Source organism: Morone saxatilis, unplaced genomic scaffold (assembly GCF_004916995.1).
Source record: "Morone saxatilis isolate NCDOM2014 unplaced genomic scaffold, NCSU_SB_2.0 Contig11, whole genome shotgun sequence".
NCBI classification, from domain to species: Eukaryota; Metazoa; Chordata; class Actinopteri; family Moronidae; genus Morone; species Morone saxatilis.
The window spans coordinates 20,473,991-20,498,512 of record NW_023339663.1 but is presented as its reverse complement, the minus strand read 5'-3'; the positions used below and the strand labels follow the sequence as shown (position 1 = coordinate 20,498,512).

Genomic DNA, 24,522 nt, shown 5'->3' with positions numbered 1-24,522 from the left:
CTCCTCGAAGTGTCCTTGAGCAAGATACTGAACCCCAAATTGCTCGGTGGATGAATGTGTATGAATGTTAGTTTCTGTTTGTGTTGGGTCATCCTGTATAATGTGTCTGTATGTAGTGTCAAAGCACTTTGAGGCGCAGTACAGTCCATTTGCCTTTTTGTCCTTATTGGATCACTTTTGATGAAGGACACATTATCATTGGAGCACAGTATGCTGTAGTTTGGCCGTTGCCAAGTTATCGTATTACTTCTCTGCCTTTTACAGTTTAGGTCATAGGCCGTTTGGTTGTAGACTAAAATGTTCTGCATTGACAAATGTGGGTTGTTTTGAAGTTGTCAAGAGCAAGCGATATTGTGTTCTCGGTTGTTTACTTCGCTTCTCCTCCTCTTCTGCCAATTTTGTTCATAAGTCTGAGAAATTGGCTGAAACAACAAAACAGACCTTTACCTAAACTTAAGATGATGACAGAGAAAAAAATCCATAGTTTCATTTGTTTCCCCACAATATTGTTCGCTAGAATAAATCATATCAAACTCAATTTTCTGACAATATAGTCAGATATATTTGTTAATTGTTTCCTTGCTGTGCTGATGTCTTGCCTCTCTGTATATGTGTGTCTCTTTCTGCTCCAGGAGGAGGCGAGCCGGCGCCTGGGTAGATGTGAGCCCAAGGTAATGGCCAGGCTGGTGGACATAGGCACACAGACAGATCCAGTAGTCGTGCTGTCCTTGGCCCAGGCCGCCGTGCTAGGTCTCATCTCCCAGAATGAAGTGTTCGGCGCTACCATTGCACCCAACGGCTTCTACACCGGCGAACCCAAAGAATCCCCCGCACCACCAGTAGACGGAGTCGACTACGAGTACGCAGACCAGCTAATCGGCGCCAACGGAGATTACCTAGGAGACAACTTGGGAGAAGACGGTCAGATGCAACCCAGTTGCAGTCAGAGGAGGTGGCAGCAGGGCCCCCCCCCTCAACATCCAGACGGGAAAATGGTCGGCCCCGATCGCCACAGCCTTCAAGGAAGTGACGTGTCCTCGTCACATGTGAAAGGGGAAGGCGTTAACTCTGGAATGTCCTCTTGTGTCCACATGCTTAACAATTTGGCTCCCAGAGGTGGTTTAGTACAAGTGGATCCAGCCACCCTTAGAGGCACCAACAAGAACTGTACAGAGTGTGAGCGGGAAGCGTCCAACCAGCAGCAAGCCAACACACACGTTCACCCTCCTCCCCCCCAGGTGGGCCACAGAGGAGGGGAGCAGGGCCACAGAGGACTGCAGGGCCAGCGCCCTATGGGGGGCCACGTTCGAGGCGGCAGAGAGGATGAAGAAGAGGTAGAACACCAGGGGAACAACATGATGAAGCCCACACAGCAGGAGGAAGCCATCAGCAGCTACTTCCAGACCAGTGAAGTGGGCAGCTATGATTCGGCGGAGATGGGCATGGGGACTGAGTATGAAGATGGCAGCCAGAGCATGATGTGGACAGACGGGGGTGGAGGAGGGCAGCACCAGCAGCCTCCACACCCCCAGCCTCCTCGTCGGCACGGCGGCCGCAGAGTGGACCGGCTAGACATCAACATCCAGATTGATGAATCTTACTGCGTAGACGTGGGAGATGGTCTGAAGCGCTGGAAGTGTCGCATGTGTGATAAATCGTACACCTCCAAGTACAACCTGGTCACACACATCTTGGGACACAATGGCATCAAACCACACGCCTGTCCGCATTGCGGCAAGCTCTTCAAGCAGCCCAGTCATCTTCAAACCCACCTGCTGACCCATCAGGGTACGCGACCCCACAAGTGCACAGTCTGCAAAAAGGGCTTCACCCAGACCAGCCACCTGAAGCGGCACATGCTCCAACACACTGACGTCAAGCCCTACAGCTGCCGCTTCTGCCGCCGCGGCTTCGCATATCCCAGCGAGCTGCGAGCGCACGAGGTGAAGCATGAACGAGGGCGCTGCCATGTCTGTTCGCAGTGCGGCATGGAGTTCCCCACCTATGCCCACCTCAAACGCCACCAGACCAGCCACCAGGGGCCCCACACCTTCCAGTGCACCGAGTGCAACAAGTCGTTTGCCTACCGTAGCCAGCTCCAGAACCACCTCCTGAAGCACCAGAGCCCGAGGCCTTACACCTGCTCCCAGTGCGGCCTGGAGTTTGTGCAGCTCCACCACCTACGTCAGCACTCGCTCACTCATAAGGTACACCGCCGCCGGACTCTTCCACCCAAACTTCCTGACTGCTCTAGTTACACATTGTAAATATCACTTATATACATCATTAGATTAAGGGTTTTTCTTTTGTCATGTAAAAGAAAATGATAGTGGAGAGGGAAAGCAAACAGACACACGAAAAAAGAGGCACTATCGGATCACCAAAGGGAGGCTACCACACCTCTGACGTCCAAAGTCCTCACCTCAGTTCATCCTCTGTCCTTTACCCACTGAGATCTGGGTGAAGTAGACAGGTAAGAGCACTTAGCTAGCAGGCGTCCATACTCTGCACTGCTTCCTTTTGTGTCTGTCAGATTTTCGTTGTGACTAAAATTTCCACAACAGCAACAGAAAATGGAAAAAAACAGGAAGCTTACAACATAGAAAGCACAGACGTTGCTAGAGATTCTTTCACCCAAGGCTTTTATTATTGTATTGCTACGAATTCCTGGATTAGGATATGTGCTCATTTTAGCTGTCATCCTTAGTACAGTTAATCACCCATTCACTCTTTAATAAAGCAAGCTCCAAGATGTGTGTCTTAGGGACACCATCAAGAGAGATTTAGTTTCTAGCTTTGAAAGAGGTTTGTTCATGTTCACAAATCAGGACTGATCTGTTACCACATAATTCTCCTGTAAGCTGTAAAAAAAAATCCCTTTCACTTAAGAATATGTTTTAATTACTTTCTTTTGTTACTAGTTATTAGTTTATTTTGCATAAGATGCAGTTTGCCCTGCACAAATGTTATGACCCCGTGACGACTAGAAAAGCTTCTCTACCTAATTTGCACTGTGCATATTGCACTTTCATCTGCTTTTAGAGAAATGGAACTTGAAAAAACAAACAACAAAGGAAATGAGAAGTACAACAGAGCATTGCTGCATCTTTTTAAAGATTTGATTTTGCACATCCGTAATGCTGAACATCCTCATGTACTCCTCATTATACTCCTCGTTTGAATGAAATGTGTGTAATTGCTCGGTGCCCCCTGCCTGTTCTCCACACATGCACGCAATTATGCACACACACAGGTGAGGAAGAGAGAGATGAGGACACTGAGAGATCACAATTCATTTAATTTAACCACAGGACTATCTTTTCTTCAACTCTTGCTCCGTTTGAAGCCCTAATGGTTAGTTGTCGTAAAATATGCAACATATGGTGTTTTGACATTTCTCTGAAACTGCACTCTTCACTTCACCAGAGCAATGGATGGATAGATCGGATCATTTCAGGTAGTTTCTAATAGAAGTCTCACACAGTGACCAATGAGGATGCTGAACTCCTGAGGATCTGCCTAAATTTGATTACTTTCAGGGTAACAAAAATCCTAAGCTACACTCATCATGGAAATGAGAGAGCAGTCAGTATTCTATTTTGAGCCTGCTGTCTGCTTACTGCTCCCCCTGGTGGACAGCAGCAACGCAACCCATTTGTTGTGCAGACAGTGGGTGGACTGACAGCATGCCAGATTTGTCTGCTTATACAAACACTGTCTCTCAGCACACTAGTGACCTGTAATACATATTTGTTCTTCTCAATAACCCAGAATCCAGTTATTCAGCCCCACTTTTTTTTTTCTGCTGACATTGACTGCAGAGTGGAGTGTATGGTGCAGCAGCACATTCATTTATACAAGCCTCAAGGCCTCAGATGCTGTGAATTGTCTGCTCTTGTGACCTGCTTCTCAATGTTTATACATTTCCTGTCGCGTGTGCCTGAGAATATTATGTGGACAGAATAAGGATGGGTAGAAAGGGCTTTTTTGCTGTAATCTCTTTTGGTATACCTACAATGTGCCTGACTGCCATGGATTTTGATATGACAAATGAGCAATATGCAGGATGTGAATATCTTTTGAAATACAAAACTGCCTCTGACAGCCCAGACAAACAGTTACATTACCATAATAGCACATTGTCTATATATTGTATTTACATGATATAATAAGAACTGAAAAGCTGTTTTGTCCATTAAAGTCTCAGGCTTGCTCTTCAGTCTGCAAAGTCTGGCAGGTCCTGTTTGACAGGAAGGTTATGGCATCCCTGTTTTTGTGGATGGAATTAGATATTAATTGTGACCCCCCCCCCAACAACCCCAGGAAGTATAATGTTGGATTGGGTGAGTTAGGCGGTGGGCTGCAACTTGAACTTGCCAAATTAGCTATTCGCAGTTCCTGTTTGCAACATACTGAAAACTATCACTGGATTACTTTGATGATGAACAGACAAGTTCTGGAGTGGACATAGGCATTGGAGATAACTGTACTGTGTAAGTGTAAGTCACATTGAATCTAAAAATATGTATGTCATGTCTGTGTGTTAGAGGAGTGCGAGTTTTGTTTCTAATTGCGGCAATCGGGTGCAAAGGATTTAAACCTGCCTTAATTGCCTGCATGAGCTGACAACCGGTGACTGTGATGACAAGTGGGCCAAATTAGCAGCCAAACTACAGTAACAACCTTCATTTCCTGTAGTTTTCAGAACACCAGCACGCACCCGTCCCAGGTTTTCTCCCTCCACACCCATGCCCCTCTTCAACTCTCTTGCCCCCCCCTCCCAGTTTGCAATCCTGTGAATTAAGCAATAAACCCGTTTCTGTCTCACTTTTATTAGACAATGTGACTAAGAAAACAGTTGCACACACACATTGCTATATTTGAACGATTAACCCTTCCCCTTCTGTTTGGACTCTGCAGGGAATGAAGGGCCACAAGTGTGACGTGTGTTCCCGGGAGTTCACCCTGTCGGCCAACCTGAAGAGGCACATGCTCATCCACAACAGCGTCAGGCCTTTCCAGTGTCATGTGTGCTTCAAGAGCTTCATCCAGAAACAGACCCTCAAGACCCACATGATCGTCCACCTGCCTGTGAAGCCATTTAAATGCAAGGCGAGTATTTGAACTTGATTCATTTAGCAAAAAAAAGGATAATATTCTGGGGGATGGCAGGAAGTGTAAGAGTTTCTAATTAATTATGGGAAAACTTGTGAAATGAGATGTGATGACGCATTTTAAATGCAGTTCAATTTAATGTTAACAGGATTATGTGAGGATGAGAAATTAGTAAATATGCTGCCAAGAAGCTAGTTAGTTATATGGTTTGATATCAGTGGTTTTTGCTACAATGAAATTCACATTCTTACAGTGGGAGAAAATCCCAGAGGTTTGAGACTACCGTCATCGGGCAGGATCATTAACTACCATCTACAAGTAGCTACTTTGACATATATCTTTAAATTTTTCTCTGTCTGTGATCATCAGTGTCAATATTTTTGGTTACTATTTCTTCCAGGTATGTGGAAAGTCTTTCAACAGAATGTACAACCTGCTGGGCCACATGCATCTCCACGCTGGCAGTAAGCCCTTCAAGTGTCCTTACTGCACCAGTAAGTTCAACCTGAAGGGAAACCTCAGCAGGCACATGAAGGTCAAGCACGGGATGGACGTCTCGCCAGAGGGACAAGGTGATACCCGCTGCACATATTGTCACATATTTTCTACTATTCACCACACACCAGTGACCCTCTGCATAAACAAGCTGCTGGCCTGGCCCTGGTCCAACAGCTATGAAGCAAACATCAAATCTCGAAAACACACTCTTTCATATATACCTGCCCACAATTATAGGTTAATTATCATTATTTGTAATAAATTACAATTTTTAAGTCATATTTTTGTAATAAATTTGATTGTTTTATATTTAATAGTAACAGACTGTCAGTGCACATGCAAAAATCAACTGAATATGTCAATATTCTTGGACCCCGTCAAGCTCAGCCTGAGCTGCCAACCTCAGCCAAAGCTGGTTTCATAATAAGTGTTTTTATTTTTATCAGACACAATGCAAGAAGAGCAAACCTGTCTTCATAAAAATACCATTTGGCAGGTAATCAGTGGTATCATTTTTCAGGATTCAGCAATTATTTGCTTTTTATACAAGCAGCAATCATACCAAAGGGTCTTTTTTTGCTGCATATATGTATTGTTTTATACATTTCTCTCGCTTGTTTTTGTTTTTCACTTTATCATGCAAAGTTTCATTTATTGATGTAGTATGTTAACGATTACGTCAACGTTAAAGGTTTCCAAAATTCAGGGCACCAGCATCTCAGAACAAAACCATGGGCACTACTACTGACCAGACTCTAGTAATTTTACCAATAGATAATTGTAAAAGACACTTCAGACTAATCTAAAACAAAATAAATCTTACCAAAATTGTCTTTGTTAGTCTTTCTAGAGTCTTTCCAAAAATCACCAATGTTGGCTTGGTCAAAGTAAATCCATAGTTCATCAAATTAGATGTGAAAATAGCCGGCAGACTGCTATGGCTGCCATGTAACGTTAGCTAATCTTTTGGGAGAAATTTACCGGTCAGAATCCGTTGACTAAAAGTGCTTGTTTTTGCCACTGACAGGCTCAGTCAGTGTTTGGCAACATTATGGAAAGGATCCCTACNNTTTGTTTAACCAGAAACAGCTATTCACTTTCCACCAGACTACATAGACAAATAACGTAATTTACCTTGCATATGACTGTAACATCGTACCGTCCATCGTGTGTGTGTCCGCTCCTGCGTGCTCCCGCAAGCCTTCTGATCATTCACTCCTGCATTTCGTGTTGCTCCTGTGCCGCAGGTGGAAATATGTTATTTTACTGTGTTGGTAACAACTGAGAAATGTCTCCGAATTCCAGACTTGCTTTGCTTTGCTGTTGTTTTGTAAAAACCCGCTTTAATCTTTCTCTGAACTTCATGTGTTGACTCCGTCTCCATCCCTCTCGTGGGTGCAAGATAAATCCTGGGACCCGCAGTGTTTTTTGTTTTGACCGCCTACTCCCGCCTGCAGCAAAGTCAAATCCACCCGCTCTTTTGAGCTCCCGCGGGATCCCAATCCCAATGCAGCCCTCTACAACATGACTTAACTCAAAGTGAACAGAAATAAAATAAAACTCACTGAAACTGTCTTTGTTATTCTTTTTTACTGTTCCAACAAGCACGGACTCTGGTTTGGTAAAAATAAATCCTTAATTCACAAAGCAAACAGTTGTTTGCTGCTATATTAATGTTTTGAATCTCAGATATATAACCTTCAAGTATTTCAGGAATGTCTTAATCCCTGAAAACTCATTTTCTCCATCAGCTTCTTACTATGTGCAATAGGATCCTGCACGAACACAACTTTCTGCCAAAGTTAGAACAGTTTTGGTTATTTAAGGTTTTTTAATGCGCGTCTCACTGGTTTGAGGTCGGCGGGACATATGACAGTTGTGGAGTTGACTTATGGTGCCAGGCCACTGTTCATCAATCTGTCAAATCTCACCCACACAGTGTCTTTTTATATTTTTTTTATTTTTCTTCAGGGACAAAGGAAAAAAACAACACTGATTGCACTTAAGGATGAAGGTAGCTTTGAAATGTTTATTGTCGTTTTTTCTTTTTTTCAGAAGTTCTTCCAGAAATGGAGAGCCAGGGGGAGTATGAAGGACAGAACTTCAGCTTTACATCACCAGACAATATGGACAATGGTGGCTCCCAAAACCTCACTAAACTCACTACAGCAAACATGGAGGACATGGAGGAGTATTACAATTTCGGGAAGGACACAGGCAGCTACACTACACCTTGAGTGGACCAGAGAACATTTTGGTGGGTTTTTTTTTTAAGGCAGAGTTGTTGTCATGGCTTTGGGAGACACTGGGGAAGGGGTTTTCATTTAGTTTTGGCCTCCTTCCAGAAGAGCCAGAACTGCCGGACTCTGATGGGAGGCCAGGAAGCAGACGCACTTCAAAGGAGAGGTTTCAGCTCTGTTGCTGATAGCAGAGACACTGAAACTGTTGACGCGGTCTGGAGCTCCTTTTTTGGGATTACTGCGCTTACCGACTCAAAAGACTCTCACTGGCGGACAGTCGAATCTGTATGTTGTGTGTATGTATCAGTTATTTGAAAAAAAAAAAAAAGAGAAAACAGTTGCAGAGCCATCGGTTACATTTGATGTGATAGAAATTTGTTTACCATTTTGCCATTTTTGTCATTCACAGCCAATGTATGCCCTTATATTTTTGACTGAAAGTGCCAGCCAGATACATTTGCAACTAAGCTTCCACCGTGTCAGCTATTTACTCACTGTATATCGAACTTTTGATACATAGTCACAACATATTCATAGGTTTGAATGCTCTTACTAAACAGTTCCTAATTGTAGTTACCCGTTCCTGCCCAGCCTTCCGTTTGAACAGGCCGGTCGTTCAATGCATTTGTGCTTTTTGCACGGGACATTGTAGCCTTTTTCTCGACGGGGCACTTACTACCAAAGTTGCTACTGTCCCATGTCGGCTGATACCAGAGAACAAATGTTACCGACATATAAGGCCCTCTCACTGTACAAATGATTCTTCAACATGCAGTGTGTTTACCCAACGTTTTTTGTTTCACATGGTTTAGCTTTACATTAATAACCTATCCCGTGTAGTGAATATACTGCTCTAGTTTTTGAATTACTGAGTGAACAATACAAAAGCACTTTTTCATTGAGACCTGTCATTTTTCTGTGAAGGCTGTCTTCAGTAAGAGTGAACTCATTTGCCTCAAGGAGAAGAAGAGCTTGGGTGGGGGGGGATAAGATCGTAGAATCTTCCAATCCCCCATAATGGCAATATTATTAAACACAAACAGATATGCTTTCTCAGTAGGTTCTTTTGTAAACTGCAGTTCCCTTGATATGGATAGTTCACAGTTGTCAGTTCACATGTGAATTGAAGAATGAGCAGTTTGTACGGAGAATCAGCAGTTTGGGTTTTTTGTTGTTTGTAGTTTCAGCACTCTTAAATCCAGGGCTGTTTTCACTTTACTTTCAATTCAGTTAATTCAGAAAAATATTTACCCTCTCAACTAAAAACTAAAAAATGACTGAAAATGAATATTGAATCCGATCTGTTGATTTGAAAGAAGAATATAAATAGTTTGAAGGTCCCGGTTACACTTTGAATTGTTGAATTGTAAGTTGAGTGACACTAGTCCTGCTGTTCATAATTCTGTTTTGGGGAAGACAGTCAGCTCCCCCTGTCCTGCCATGCAGGTCAGCCTTGATATGCACACTAAACCAGAGGAATGGTCTTCTAGTTCTTTTTTGAAATGAGGAATATCAAACTGAGACCTCATGGAAATTGACCATGAATTATTTAATAAAGGTTCTCTAGTTTAAATGATGGTGTTTTAATCTGTCACTATTTGGGGGGGGGGCAATCCTCAGTGTCTGGTATTTTTAGCCTTACTAGTGGCTCTAGGGATGGCAGTGTTGGTCCAACACTAAACTGAAATATCTCAACTATCAGATGTATCGCCATACAATTTAGTAGAAACACAATAATGGTCATTGAAGGAGGAATCCTAATGACTTTGGTGATCTCTTGACTTTTCATCTAGAGCCATATTAATGAAATAAATTGCCATTTTTCTAGTACTTTGATTTATGGCTGAACACTTGGAAAAACTAGTGAAATACAAAGAGCACCCACACTCTGAAATCACAGCTCCTAAAATGTCATTGCACCATTTGATCAATTACAAATTAGGATTAGGGTTAGATTAGGGATATATGGCAAAATGACCAGTGACATAGTCATCAAATCACGACTGCTATGTAGTTGGAGCTTACCAGACAAGTTTAAAAAGAAAAACTACCAAAATGAAACTATGGACATTTCTGAATGAGAAAAGAGAGGAGGGTCTTCTCTACTTCACGCAGTCAGCTGGCAGGAGTTCAGCTTCGCCTGTTCAGGGAACTGAATTGTAACTTTTGGGTTATGTCTGTGATCTTGAAGCCTCAGTCAATCTTAGTAGAGACTGCTGTAAAATGTGCTCTCATGGATTGGACTTCCGCTGTTTCATGGATGCTTTGCGTTGTGCATGGATTAGGCTTCCATAGGAAATCATTTCCCAGGACGTGATTGATCAATTTGCTCAGAGATATGACTCCTTTATGGCTGCAGATCATATTAAGTGGGAGGTTCTTTAGCACTTAGCAGTTCCATGGGAATGTTCCTCCAGGAGGAAATTAAAAAAAGGGGGGGGGGGGAGAGGTAATCTAAATGCTAATTTCTGGTAATTTTGTGATAGAGGCACCTTGTTCATTTTCTTTGACTTTTTAGTGACTGGGAGAGACATAATAGCATATTCCCTGGTGAGTGGTTCAGTTATAAAGTTAACCTCTGTCAGGACTTTGAGTACCAAATGCTTTAGATTGAGAACAGCAAGAATAATGTGATATCAAACTAACTTTTGTACCCTCAGTGTTCGTATGTCTATAAACTGCACCAGCCAGGCCTGATGAGATCTTATTCACATACATTTCTTAAAAGCATGTTTAGCTTTAGTGCTTTCGTTACTTTTAATATTGGATAATATAATAAAAAATAGATAATTAGATGAACAGAAACATTGTTAAGAAGGCTGTTTCAGTCACAGTCTTGCATTGTTTAGAGTGGTACAATGACAGATAAGCTTTTAAACACAGTACATTGCATAGCTAGCCAACTGGGACCATGTCGACATCTGCTGGTAATGATGTATCATTCAACCAACAGAACTCCCATCAGGTCTGGCCCTCTGCTGGTGGAAACACTACTCAGCGTCATTCACTGGAGGGTGCATATAACGCCTGCTAAAGGAACATGCAGCACTGCATGAATGCATCGCTGGACCGAGTGCATGAAATTAAAATGTGAAAATGCATGTGAATGGCGCTAACCACAGCCTCAGTGTTCAGCGTAACAGCATTGAACACTGCTGAAGTAAAGGATAAAATGACAACCAAGCATGAGGCAACTACATATGCTGCTTGTTAGTGATAAGCAATCACCATTTCTTTTTAATAGTCATTCTGACAGTGCAAAACAGTTCATTGTTGTCCTTATTTGTATATACTTCTCTCTGAACATACATTCTAATCAAATGTGAAGGACAAGCTTCTTTGAAGTGGGCATTATAAGTTAACTTTGGCATTCATCTTAATTACAATACAATCACTTAATGGTGCAATACAAAACTGGACCATTGGCAACAGGAGAGGAAGAGGACAGTAATGTCATACAAAAAAGGCACTTTGGTCCTTAAAAATTGGATAGAAAGGTTCATACAAACGAACAGTAAAAACAAGCAAAACATTTACAGACTTGGTTTGTCTCTCTACATTGGCATGTGTGTCAGTCTCGTTGTTCTTCATTTGCCCAGAGCTTTGTCCAGGTTGGTCTTGATAGCGTCCATGAAGTCTAATGTGTTGACATAATGTTCATTCAGCTTACAGCTGCAAGATCAAGGGGAAGGGGCAAGTTATAAAATCTGTCCTCATGTAAAAACATCAGAAAAGGTTTCCTAAAGATAGACCAAACAGACGGTTAGCATGTACACTCACTTGGCCAAGCCATGGATGCAGCCTGCGAGGTCCTTGGTCATCACTCCGTTTTCCACAGTTTCCACACAGACTTTTTCTAACGTCTGGGAGAACCTGGAGAGTGACAGTGCAGTGTGACAAATTATTGTGATGTAAAATTGCAACAAAAAAAAAAATAAAGCCACATGAGTAAATGACACAAAATAATTTGCTAACATACTTTATCAAGTCAGAGTTTCCGTCCAATTTGCCTCTGTGCTCCAGTCCTCTGGTCCAGGCAAAGATGCTAGCAATGGGGTTGGTACTGGTTGGTTTTCCCTACAAAGCAAGGGCACAGTTAAGGTAAGTACTGAAACTTCAACATGTCTTGTGGTTGCTTTGCAATCAGGTTTATTGATGCAACCGTGGACATGAGTATCTCTGCTTCTTCTACCGTGAATTTATGGAATACATTTAAAAAATTAAAAAATTATGCATCTTGTCTCATACTGAAGAACTAGTACAATTTTATTTGCAAATCACAAACAAAATATAAAATTAATTTAGTCCCTTCCATTGTTTCTGCTCTTTAAACCCACTTTATTGCACTTTTCAAAACTGCAGTTGGCTGAGAGAAGCACAAACTGAGTGCAACTGCAGTTAACATTAACACTTGCAGTTAACGTTCTTACAGATAAGACAAAAAGCAAAAGAACAAAAAATGTTTTGGTAAGCCTGGTTCTTCAGTGCACTTCTGTCATTTGAAGAAAAGTTGGACAGATTTGCACCAACTTGTAACATTCTAATGAGCGTTTGTTAAATAAGTGGAGCTAATTATTACAACTTCAACTCAAAACCTTTGGCCTAAAACTAAATCTAACCTCAAACCTAACACTAAGTCCCATCTATGAATGAGTACACAGAAATTTTGGGTCTGGCCAACATGTCCATCACTTTGCAAACATTTCCTCACTCCCAAGGTCTAAAAATCAAATCAGTTCCAACAAAGTTACAATGTTTACAAGGTGACGTGCTGGCTCTTACCCTCTGGTGTTCACGGTAGTGTCTGGTGACGGTGCCGTGGGCAGCCTCGGCCTCAATAGTCTTGCCGTCAGGGCACACCAGTACTGATGTCATGAGACCTAGAGAACCAAAACCTGGATACAACACACAGACAACCCTTGCATCACAAGGCAATCCCATCAGAAGCCCACATACAAAAACAAAACGGCAGCTCGTGTGTAAATAATGTGACCTTGTGTGGCCCCTCGCTGAACAAAAATAGAAATATCACAACTACTTTACCAACCCATATTCAAACTGAAGTGTACTTACCCTGGGCCAGAATGTCTGACTGCACATCTCCATCGTAGTTCTTGCAGGCCCAAACAAATCCTCCAGAAGACTTCAGGACCTGGGCTACCATGTCATCAATGAGACGGTGCTCATACCAGATCTTCAGCTTGTCGAACTCTGGCTTATAGTCCCTGAAGAAGACAGAATAATGAAAATGTGTTATGTCTCCTTCACAGTGTCCTGACCATTGAGGACACTGTGTAATTACAATGAGTCTGCAGAAGAGTTTATTCTTTAAGCAATGTAATAAGACAATCAAGTCTGAATTCTCAGTGTCTCACTTCTCGAAGATGTCCTGGAAGATGTCTTTGAAGCGCCCGTCATAGGCCTTGAGGATGGTGTTCTTGGTGCTCATGTACAGAGGCCACCTCTTGTTGATGGCATACTGGAAGCAGCTGTGAGCAAACCCACTGATGGACTGTGTAAAGAAAATATAATAATAAGGGACCAGATTTTAAACATAATAAACTGAACATTTGATTAAAAAAAACCCGAAGGCACTCGCCAAATTATTAGATAGCTAAGTAGCTGTAGAAATGTCTATAAATATTGCACTGGAACAAACTCATTCTTACCTCATCAGTGTTGTACATTCCCATCCCACAGCCCCCTGCGGAGAAGTCATACACCTCCCACTCCTTCTGCTTGCTTCCATCAGCTGGGGAAAATACCATATTGAACTTGCCAGGCTGGTCTACAACAAAGTCTGTGGCCCTGTACTGTGGGATTAAAACAGAAAACCTGTTACGTGAGACTGCTCTTCTGACAGTTTGGATGATTCTTGGCTGAGAGCAAACACGTGTTTGTATTTCTTACCTGATCGCCAAAAGCATGTCTGCCGATTGTGATGGGCTGTGTCCAACCGGGAACAAGGCGAGGGATGTTTTTACAAAGGATTGGCTCACGGAAAACTGTGCCACCCAAGATGTTCCTGATGGTTCCGTTGGGACTCTTCCACATCTTCTTTAGCTTAAACTCTGACAAAGAAATATGTATATTATAAGCTTTTGCCATTTGTTCAGTTAGGAAAATATCATGAACTCTATTTTTATTCATTATTTATTTTAAAAACTATAACTAATAGTCGCAGTTAGCATTTAATTTAACACGAGTCCAACTTACCCTCAACTCGGGCCTCATCTGGGGTGATGGTGGCACACTTGACAGCCACGTTGTACTTCTTAGTTGCTATAGCCGAGTCAATGGTGACCTGGTCGTCTGTCAGGTCGCGGTAGGGCAGGCCCAGGTCAAAGTACTTCAGCTCGACGTCAACATTGGACAGGATGAGCTGCACGCGTACAAGATGTTGATGTGTTATTTGTTCGAGGACAACACTGGACAGCAACCACACACAAACGCAGTGTTTCAGATTATTCTAACACATTTTGACTTTGAATACAAACATCTACAGTTTCTTTATAGTTTGAATCATTTAAAAAGTTAAGCTTTATTAGTCTGTTCCATTTACCTTCTCTTTGATGAACTCCCATATGATGCGAGTCATCTCATCCCCGTCCATCTCCACCACCGGCTGGTCCACCTTGATGCGCTGTGTGGCATCTGGAGAACGCACAGAGACATTAGCTATCATGTGTACGGCTGCAGGGGGCGACGATAACGAACATGTTTTAAACTTTGCACACAGTCGAGGTTGCCACTCAGTAGTTCATCTTCTAAACATTCATTTAGCTGAAGGGTCAAACTGTAATAATCTGCATACTCCAATGCTTTAGACTGAATCAGCCGCCTTATGCAGTATAATTCTCATTCTTGAGTTCATTCTGGCTGACGTGTGACTGTCCCTGCAATTCGATCGGGAGTCTTTAAACTCACATCCTCTGGGGGAGCTCGTTGACGAGCCAAGAACAAACGCCTCGCCTCAACCTGTGACAACTGTCTAAACCACCACAGACCAAACAAACACGCCTGTATTTCGTTGTATATCCCTCTCACTTCTTAGTTACACACAGTTGTCTCATTCTTGCTGTGACAGTGAAACTCTGCCAGACAATGTGACCTTTGGGATTATATGACGGCTTTGATAGCAGTTATTACTTGCCAAGCCCTCTTTGTACCTGACAAAACACGTGGACTCACATGCCAGGACAGGCTGGCACCAGTTGCTATTATGGCCTTTACTCTAGTCTATGCAACATACAGTATAGTATTTATGTATCTGCTGTGGGCTAAATGCACCAACCTGTGGCATTAATACAACAAATACCTCACATTGTATTCAGTATCCAGCATAATATTGCTCTGTTGTTGGTTTCTTACACTTCTAGGTTGTCAGTGATGTTATGTTGATGTATCAGGTTCTTAGAGTTGATACATTTGTAAATCAGTGTTAGAAATGAATGAGTGGACTGTCTTTACTATTTCCATGCTCTTGTATGATTCATTGATGGCAACTGGCCAATCAGCCACATCGACAGGTTTCCACTGTCACCAACTCTTTATTACTCATTTGTCCTCACTGCCCACTCATACAGTCTCTAGAGACACGCAGTGGAGTCATATTGTTGTGCTTTTAGTCGACGGCTGACTTACAGTTCCGCTGCTGGAGTCCGTGCTGGTGGCGGACGGCGGCCGGTGAGACCACAGCGGGGCTTTGCGACAGTGCAGCGGCTGTACTCCTCTTTAAGGTGTTCAGAGCTTTCAGGTAACCCGCCATGTTTACTACAGTCTGTTTCGGTCGCTGACACTGACGGTGCTGTGTTTTCTTATGAATGAACAACCGGCCGGTGGAGCCCGGTACACTGCTGACACCGGATGTAGATTCCACATACTCTGGATAGAGCGCTCCGATTGGACAGAATAACCGGCTCCGGGCCAATCAGAGTAAAGTGTGTTTGTTGCGCAGCACACGGTGAGTTCAGGTTGTACTGTCAGTGGATCAGGTTAGACTGTCAGTGGATCAGGTTAGACTGTCAGTGGATCAGGTTCAAGTTCACTACTACAAGGTAGTCTGTAGCCTGTTTCCTCCTTCCTGATCCTCACAGTGTTTTGCATAATCTATTGCATATGAGAAATTAAATACGAATGTGTTAGAAGTGTAGAGACGCCCATATGATGAGACAATATTTATTGGTTTCTTTCTTTCCTCTGAAAACTAAATAAAATTGTTATCTCAAAATAATTAGATTATTGATTTAAACTTTGAAGCCCAGAGCCTTTACTCTGTGATAAACAAAGTTAAACCAACCAAAGAGTTAATAGAACAATAAGAAAAGAAGCCTACTATGTAAGAATTATTGTCAATAATTTTTTAAAAATGTATTAGGAAAACTCATCTCTGATGTAACATTCACAGGAAATAATCTGCTCAAAATTCATCCAAAAATTGCTCGTTTTACACAAACTTCCTGCAGTTACTGTGTTCACACTTTGGGCTCATTGTACAGTTTATCAGTTGTTCTGTACTGTCATTGTTATGCGTTGAATATGAAATATCAATAAAATATGTCAGGGGTCATAGGTTCACTCAGTGATAGAAAGGGGATCTCTTAAGGAAAAGGTTGTGAAGGCCTACACCAGGGTAACGCAATTTCTGTTCAAGTTTTGAGCTTTTCCTCCAGTGTGCTGATACTTTCTGATTTTTCCAAACCTGCACCTGGCCTATATAGGATTAGATTTGTGGACGTTTCTGTTTAATATGTAAACTAATGTCATTTTTGTCCAATCTGTGTCATTTTTGCTCTTGATAAGAAACATGAAAAGATTCCACTAAAGGGGCACGAGTCGGCCGGAAACAGCTTTTATTATCTCCTGTAATTTGCCATTAATTAGAAAACACATGAGAGCTTATATCTGCACAATTTACAATCAAAATCTCTCTTCTTAATAATAAAACTTAAATCAATAAAATCAAAAATACATTTTTATGTGAACCTGGATCTGAAATGGCATCAGAAAATACCACAAATGTTCAAAATGCAAATCTTAGAAGAGGAAAATGGATTTGCATCTTCACCAAACATGACTTTTTTTTTTACTACATTTTACTTAAATCTGATTTTACAGATAATAAACAGATGGATAAACAAATAGGACTGAAGACATAACTTTAGTGGTGAGATCCACAATAATTGGTCACTTACTAATGTCCATTAAACGTATTTCTTTGTGAAAATAACACAGACTTAACCAAATTTACCAACCAAATTTAAAACATAAAAGTGAGAATATCTAATCAATCAGTGACAACAGGATGGCATGTAACAGGCAGTAAACCGTAAACTTGGCATAAACTTGGTAAATTGGTAGGAAATGAAAAAATAAATTTCTTAAGGCACTTAAGACACACAAGGACATGAGGGAGACAGAGCTCTTACAACTGGTAACTTTTTGCACATAAATTAAGGTAATAAACATAATACACATCACACACTATAAAATAAAACTGACATTCGGAAACAACACTTTCCACAACTATCTAGACCGAAATCCTTGATGGTCCTACTGCAAGGCAATCCTGGCCATTACCAGATGCATCAAACTAAACATGCTTTTTGTTGTACGTCTATAGCAATTAATAAATAATCTGTGCAAGGCTGAAAGGTGTCGAATCTCAATTTTCAAAGTACGAGTGTTGTTTCTTTTCAGTACAGCTTCTTACAAACAAAACAACACAGACACAAAAAAGCCATTCACACTTGTGTGACACTGGGTAAGCAGGAAAAAAAAAAAAGACTTCCTGAACTATCCCTCAAACAAAGGGTTTGCTGGAAATAATAAAAGATGGCTGCTACTCTCCAGATGCACCTATATGTTCACACTGACGCTGTTCCACCTTGTCTTTCTGAGGACGTATCAAGAATAGGATTTCTAAGTGGTGGCTGCCACAGAGCCTTTCTTCTCAGTGAAGAAGCTCCTGAGCAACATAACTTGACCGATGCCAATGACAAACAGCAGGACGGTTTCTCCTATGGACCAGAAGGTCACCCGCTCGAGGAGATGCTCTGCTTTTGTGCGGTCATGCGCCTCTCTCAGCCTGTACCATGTCTGTGAGTCAGCCACCACCTTCAGGATCTCATGAATGGAGACGCAAGATGACTCCAGCTGAAAGTGGAAAGATCACCACAGATGAATCAAGAGCACAGCCACGGCCTGGGCCAAAACATTCAGTGGAAGGTGGGTCAAACATATGTAAACTAACTAAATTATATTCTCCAAACTGCTCGTGAATAGATTCACCTCAACTTCCTACACTTTTCCTACAAGTCTCAGGACTTGAAGTGGTCATAATTGGAGTATTTATTGTAAATAGCTGACATATCTAACTTCAGTTTACCTAAAACTGAAACAGACTGCCCTTTAAATTTTCATTGTGGGGTAAGGAGAGCACATTAAAAGACTAGCAAATAAGATTGGGCCGTGGTTAACACAATACTTCCAGTAAATGGTGAGACTTAAGTCAGAACAACTGGCTCCACCTGGTGGACTTTATAGAAACTGTCTCAGATCTGAAACTAAACCAACAATAATGGAACAGCAACAGTTTTGCTTCACCTGCTATCACCTCAACAACTGATTTGTTAGCCTAAACACAACACTGTTATTATATGCTATGAGCATATAATGTTTTTTTTCTGAACAAAGCAGCAGCCAGAGTAAAGGGTTTCCACTGCAGCAGACAGATTTAGACCACCTTGTTTTACAGTTCCTCAGACTTACCTGAGTCAGTGCAGTAGAGCTGGTCATGCTCTGCAGGAGAGGATCCTCATCTCCATGGCGGAACTCCAGATACACGATTTTATGTGTAAAAGTGGAGAACTCGTTGCTGAAGCAGACCTTGTAGACGCCCTTCATAGTTGTGGTGTGAGAGAAGCTGTCATACTGCTTCTTCTTCTCGTTATATAAGACATTGTTCTGAGGATCCGTCACAAAACAGTCCACATCATAGTTTCCTCCTGAAATCACCTACAGGGGGGGAAAGCACACATAAAGGAAAGGTGTGGATTACAGGACATATGTATGCCAGCAGCTCTGTAACACTGTAACATATGTTGTTTTGTTGTATCATATGCAATCAATGTGGCTGTGCAGGAAAACAGTTAGGTTTATTAAAACAAGGTTCTTAAATCGAGGTGTTAAAATACATGCATTTTGAGATTATGTAAAGAACTAAAACCATGCATGTTCTTCCTTTCCAAGAGCAAGCACACACACACAAACACACAGAGTGACAGGGATGAAGCTTTAAGAGGAACTTACTTGGAAGTCTATGTCAAACTTCACGTCTTTCTCCAGTTCCTCGTAGAAACATTGCTTATCGTTGTCAGGGAGCTCAAATGTGAGCTCAGTCCCAAACACCACAAACACATGCAGCAGCAGCAAACAGCTCAGTCCCAGGCACAGCATGGTGAAAGAGAAAAGGGAGCTGCTGCTGGCACACACACAGTGGAGCAGGGCTAACACTTTAGTAGCTCTGACGTGGCACGAGCACGAACAACTTCCGGGGCAAGTTTGTTTATTTTTTGGTAAAAAATTAGCCCACGGTTGTGAAACGTAAATGCAGACCCAGTATAAGCTCTGAATGTACCACAGGCAGCTTTAAAACTAGTTAAAGCCACGAAGTGTCAACTCACTGCGACACATTCATACTGTGACCAGTCATGATTGTTAGGTTTCAAAATAAAAGCCCGAAGTAAGTCAGCCTACCAGTTATTTGAACCTAAAACACACTTTGACTTCTTTTCTAAAGTCACTTTATGAGTTATATATTTTGCAGTGATAGAGGAAGTATTCGGATGATTAAAAAAAAAAAAAAAGTAGCAGAACTAATATGCCTCCCACATAATCACACCATGTCCTGGGTTAAGTAAGTATAAGCACCAAAATAAACTAGTGAAAGTTGTTGATGATTAGTCCAGGTAGATCATATCTCAACTGCTTAACTGTCGGTTCGTTTTATCTGTAAAAAGGTGTGATAAACTAACATGGGTGGGCAAGCTGCATTGTATTAATGTGTGTGTTTTATAGGGCGTGTGTAATCTACACAGATAGACTGTTCTGCTCTCCTTAGTAATAGATTGTACCTTTTAGATTTAGATTAGACCTTTACGAGAAAGTCTGACATTATATCGCGACGCCCAATTCATCGTATCATAGACAGGAAACACAGGAGCAGATTAAAGTCATACTGCACTAGCTGCTCTGACCACCGAGGGTTTAATTAAACTGAGTCTTATTCTGAAAATCCCAGTCGGTGCAGACCACGCCCCCACTCGCGAGAAGGGATTATCTTTACAAAATACGGAAAGGAATAAAAGCTCCTTGGTCAGGCTTTGACAGTACTCTGTATCTTATCCATCAGTACTCACTTTTTTAAACGGCCACATTGTTAACTTTAATTCCGCCATAATCTTTCCGTTCAAGCGTGTAGTCATTTTTCATTTAAGTTGGTTAATAATTAACAGCCTTAAATATGCAAAACTACTCACAGGTGATGAATGACTTTGTACAGAAACATGCGACCGGTCTCATAGTTGCTTTCACTGCAGGTAAACCACTTATTTTATCAAAAGGATACTGTGTAAGCTCCACTTTTTGTTTCCATATTTTCTTAAATGTCAATGTAAGAGAAGTTGCCTAATTCTTACTACTGAGTAGTAAATAAAACTGTAGCTGCGGATAATGTGCACTAAGTAATGGTGTGTGCTTTGTCATCAGGGCAGAAATCTGTACGTCAGATAAATAGCTCATAGTATGATCATATGTGTCTCATCCTGACAGAGATATTCATTGTGAGGGCTGCTCTCTTTGTAAAGGCCAACAAGGCATATTAAACTACATTTGACATTTCAGCTGCAACAATTAGTCATTTAATCGATTAATTGTCAATGAATTGCCAACTGTTTTGCTAATCTATTAATAGTTTTGATCTTTTCATTTTTAACAAAAAAAGAAAAAATGTGAATTGTGGTTTCTTTAGTCCTCTATGACAGTAAACTAAATATTTAATGTGGACTAAACATGACATTTGAGGACCACACCTTAGCATAGCAATCAACATTTGTCACTATTCTCTGACATTTTATGGACCAAACGAAATGAGTCAATAATGAAAATAACGGTTAGCTGCAGACCTGCAACACTGTTAACATATTCCTTTCTTTCAGGGGCAGCTGTACTGGCCTTGCGTAGGTGGATGGCTGGGGGTGTGTGTCGGAGCAAGGTCAGGCTGGAAGGGAAAACAGTCCTGATCACTGGAGCCAACACTGGCATTGGGAAGGAGACGGCCCTGGATATGGCCCAGCGGGGTGAGACCCTCATGGTGTTTTATACACAGTACCATATCTGACATTATGCTGTACTATGTTAGGTTATACTGGCTTATTACATTATCTATTCTAATTAATCTATTATTAGGTAATTGATTGGATTTACCTAATCTGACTTCTACCATGACGACTACTTCGACTACTCATGTTAAAATCTGAATTTTTTAATGTTTTTTTTATTTTTCTTAAGGGGCCAGAGTGATCCTAGCCTGCAGAGACATGACCAGAGCCCGTATTGCAGCTGACCAGATCCGGCAGCAGAGTGGAAACGGCAACGTGGTGGTAAAGAAACTGGACCTCTCCTCGCTGCAGTCCGTCAGAGACCTGGCCAGAGATGTCCAGGAGAATGAGGAACGTTTGGACATCCTCATCAACAATGCGGGTAATTTACAATGGTACTCCATTACTCAGTCAGCAGCGGTGAAAATTTGGCATTGCAGAAAGAATTCTCAAATAATCATGCTTATATAAAAGGTGCAAGCAGGTGATAAGTGCATCAGGCAGACTTCATGACCTACACACACATTGAGGACTTTTAAATAACAGGATCAAAGTTCAGCTGAATGAAAAGACATGTAACTTTTTTAGGCCAAAAGTAAACTAATGGTGGACCATTAGGTTATTTATTAGTCAGTTCTATTCCATATAATTTTTTTTTTGTTGATTGTTAGGTATCATGATGTGTCCTAAGAGTACGACTGAGGATGGCTTTGAAATGCAGTTCGGTGTCAACCACCTGGGACATTTTCTCCTCACCAACTGTCTTCTTGACCTGCTGAAGAAGTCAGCTCCAAGTCGCATTGTCATCGTCTCCAGCCTGGCCCACGAGAAGGGTAAAGGGAATCATTGTAGTTCTTCAACACACCCGTGATTGTCAAATGGGGCCTTGTGATATTGATATAATATTCCACTTTGGTTGTGTTTTAATTGAGACAGTTATGACAGATCAAACTTACATGATTGTTTCTACAGAATGTAATTTCTGTTTAAAGACTACATTGGTTTGTTTCTCTTGCAGGTCGTATACACTTCGATGACATCAACCTTGATAAAGACTACCGTCGTGAAATGAGCTACCGCCAGAGCAAGCTGGCCAATGTGCTCTTCTGCAGAGAACTGGCAGCAAGACTGCAAGGTAGCGTCCAATGTACAGTACGTCCTATTATTGTTCTGTGTTATTATTGATCAGATACAATGCAAGGGTAAAGATTAGTGCTTTTCTTTTTTCTTAGTTTACCGTGGTGTTCTTGTGTTGTCTTTTTCTTTCTCCCCATGTTAAAGGGTGTTAATATTTCATGTATTGCAAATAACACTTTATTTGATGGATCCCTCTCATTAGGAACTGGTGTGACGGTGTACAGCCTTCACCCAGGGGTCATCCGCACCGAATTAGGCCGCCACTTGTACCCCACTTTAGCCCTGTGGCAGAAGGTCATAATAAAGCTATTTACTAGTCTGGTCAAAAGTCCCTGGGAAGGAGCTCAGACCACCATCTACTGCGCTGTGGACGAGAGCCTGGCCAACGTCAGTGGCCTTTACTACAGGCGAGTATATCTGCAATAAAACTCACCTGAGTGTGAAGATAAATTAATAGTTGCAGTTATCTAGAAAGTTAGTCCACTTTTTCTTTGTCCAGTGTACAATCATAGACAAGGTTTTCAGCAATTGTACTACATCAGATTAGATTATGGCCACACTGTATTGGACTTTTGGTGAACTTTTCCCCCTCTTTTATTTCTTCCGTGATACAGTGACTGCGCCCCCAAAACGCCGGCACCACAGGCTCTGGATGATGCTGCAGCAAAGAAGCTGTGGGACCTCAGTGCTTCCATGGTTGGTCTGGCCTAAACACAGCAGCGTGTCCCAGTTTTATCACCCATTGCTTTTGCTAGAGTCGATGTCCTTAAGGTGCATAAAGCATGGCAATATTTTTATTATCTAAGGCACAAGGGCATTGCATTAATTATTAAGGACGATTTCACCTGTTCAAATCTTGAAGACCTAAAAGATGAAATGCTGAGTGAAAAATTTTGCACTATTTAATCAGAGAATTCAGTCAGTTGATTGAATATTAAAATCAGGTGTATTGCTTCATCTTTATATTATTCATATTCTGCATTATAATTTGTGATTTATTGTATATCTATGGTATGCTGCTATCATGAGAAAAAAACAAGTAATGCCTGCTTTTTAATCTACTATCCTGGTTGATTTTTTTGCATTTTAATGAGCAGTTGCTTTCATACATTTATCCTTTTTTTATTTGGAATAGTAAATGGGCAATGGCCTACATTTTTTTTCCTCATATGATTTGCACTGTAGATACTAAGAGACTTTTAAGGCTTTAAAAGGCTGGCATCTAGCAATAATTACCAACATAAAGTAAAGTAAAGTAAAGTAAAATGATTGTATAATCAATTCTTTATCAACCTCACCTGCAGAAACACAGCCAAAAAACATGTAACATGTAAAGCAACACTACATTTTCTTAAAGTTACAAGAAAAGGAAGACGAGAGCCTATTTGTGTGCAGGCTGAAGACGTAGACCGTGTTGAAGTAGTGCTGAAGTGCTGAAGTGTTGAAGTGTTAGAGGAAGTGACCTCAAATGCCGGCAAGTGGTGAGAGGATTGTTGCACTTCAGAGGACAGAGGATCCTCCACCAGGTGTGGAGAGGGAGTGGAAGCCTCGGGGGCAGAGAGCAGTTAGGAAGCAGCCAGTAAATCCAGAAGACTTGTCAGCTTACTGAGCACCCTCAAGTGTGTGTGTGTGTGTCTGTGTGTCAGTGGATGCCATTTTGTGTTTTTTGGCGAGAATTGAACCGTGTGCCTTTGCAAACTTACTCAAAATGAACAATACAGAAATGTACAATGGGACTCATCAGCAATGTAATACTTCTGGCAATAAACATCTGATTAAAAGGGATTTTTTTTGTCCTAGCAGTTATTAAATAACAGGGGCAATAAATAAAACTCTTAGATATGCATTTATGGAAGTTTGGTGGCTCTAAATGAGAAAGAAAGACAAAATTGAAATGTTGTATTTTCAAGTTATCACCGCTTGCTGAAACATATACCGGCATTTGTGACCTGGTTATCAGCGTATGTGTTGATGTGTTGAAAAACGGGGGAAGCAGAGCCGAGCTCCTGATTAGAAGCTTGCTTGTTTAATAGTGTTTTCCTAGAGAATATTAATATAAATCAAACAAAAGGGAATTAGTTGAAATAGCTCAGGCGTTTTAAAAAAATAAAGCATCCCTCATATACACACCACTTTTCACAAGGTTTTCTCTA

The 24,522-nt window shown here is 41.5% G+C and overlaps 4 protein-coding genes across 4 annotated transcripts; 2 read left to right on the top strand and 2 right to left on the bottom strand.

The window, feature by feature from the left end:
- Positions 1–632: 632 nt before the first annotated feature.
- znf710b (zinc finger protein 710b) lies at positions 633–9,429 on the top strand (the record flags this gene model as incomplete). Its single annotated transcript, XM_035682079.1, is given in 4 exon segments — positions 633–2,207; positions 4,921–5,112; positions 5,516–5,687; positions 7,669–9,429. Coding segments are annotated over 4 exon segments (2,079 nt in total). The 3' UTR covers positions 7,851–9,429.
- Positions 9,430–11,057: 1,628 nt separating this feature from the next.
- On the bottom strand, positions 11,058–15,873 carry LOC118343319 (isocitrate dehydrogenase [NADP], mitochondrial-like). Its single transcript, XM_035682080.1, has 11 exons — positions 15,498–15,873; positions 14,416–14,507; positions 14,070–14,235; positions 13,764–13,924; positions 13,523–13,666; positions 13,229–13,365; positions 12,927–13,078; positions 12,636–12,748; positions 11,833–11,930; positions 11,634–11,726; positions 11,058–11,525 (listed from the first exon to the last, which is right to left on the bottom strand). Exons 1-11 carry the CDS (start codon positions 15,619–15,621, stop codon positions 11,441–11,443), a joined length of 1,365 nt encoding a protein of 454 aa, XP_035537973.1. The 5' UTR covers positions 15,622–15,873; the 3' UTR covers positions 11,058–11,440.
- Positions 15,874–16,674: 801 nt separating this feature from the next.
- On the bottom strand, positions 16,675–19,462 carry tmed3 (transmembrane p24 trafficking protein 3). Its single transcript, XM_035682082.1, has 3 exons — positions 19,164–19,462; positions 18,624–18,869; positions 16,675–18,008 (listed from the first exon to the last, which is right to left on the bottom strand). The coding sequence occupies exons 1-3, from the start codon at positions 19,308–19,310 to the stop codon at positions 17,775–17,777; spliced, it is 627 nt and encodes a 208-aa protein (XP_035537975.1). The 5' UTR covers positions 19,311–19,462; the 3' UTR covers positions 16,675–17,774.
- A 712-nt stretch (positions 19,463–20,174) lies between these two features.
- On the top strand, positions 20,175–24,154 carry LOC118343320 (retinol dehydrogenase 12-like). Its single transcript, XM_035682081.1, has 7 exons — positions 20,175–20,452; positions 21,071–21,211; positions 21,423–21,614; positions 21,904–22,065; positions 22,251–22,367; positions 22,572–22,776; positions 22,984–24,154. The coding sequence occupies exons 1-7, from the start codon at positions 20,377–20,379 to the stop codon at positions 23,078–23,080; spliced, it is 990 nt and encodes a 329-aa protein (XP_035537974.1). The 5' UTR covers positions 20,175–20,376; the 3' UTR covers positions 23,081–24,154.
- Positions 24,155–24,522: the final 368 nt, after the last annotated feature.

Coding starts and splice junctions, on each gene's coding strand:
- LOC118343319 (XM_035682080.1), bottom strand. CDS start 15,621: ATGGCGGGTTACCTGAAAGCTCTGAACACCTTAAAGAGGAGTACAGCC. Junction 14,508..15,497: donor CGGACTCCAGCAGCGGAACT/GTAAGTCAGCCG, acceptor TGCGTTCTCCAG/ATGCCACACAGCGCATCAAG. Junction 13,366..13,522: donor GAATGTACAACACTGATGAG/GTAAGAATGAGT, acceptor TTCTTTACACAG/TCCATCAGTGGGTTTGCTCA.
- tmed3 (XM_035682082.1), bottom strand. CDS start 19,310: ATGCTGTGCCTGGGACTGAGCTGTTTGCTGCTGCTGCATGTGTTTGTG. Junction 18,870..19,163: donor AGTTTGACATAGACTTCCAA/GTAAGTTCCTCT, acceptor CCCCCCCTGTAG/GTGATTTCAGGAGGAAACTA. Junction 18,009..18,623: donor GCTCTACTGCACTGACTCAG/GTAAGTCTGAGG, acceptor TTCCACTTTCAG/CTGGAGTCATCTTGCGTCTC.
- LOC118343320 (XM_035682081.1), top strand. CDS start 20,377: ATGCAAAACTACTCACAGGTGATGAATGACTTTGTACAGAAACATGCG. Junction 22,368..22,571: donor ACTGGCAGCAAGACTGCAAG/GTAGCGTCCAAT, acceptor CCCTCTCATTAG/GAACTGGTGTGACGGTGTAC. Junction 22,777..22,983: donor GTCAGTGGCCTTTACTACAG/GCGAGTATATCT, acceptor TCCGTGATACAG/TGACTGCGCCCCCAAAACGC.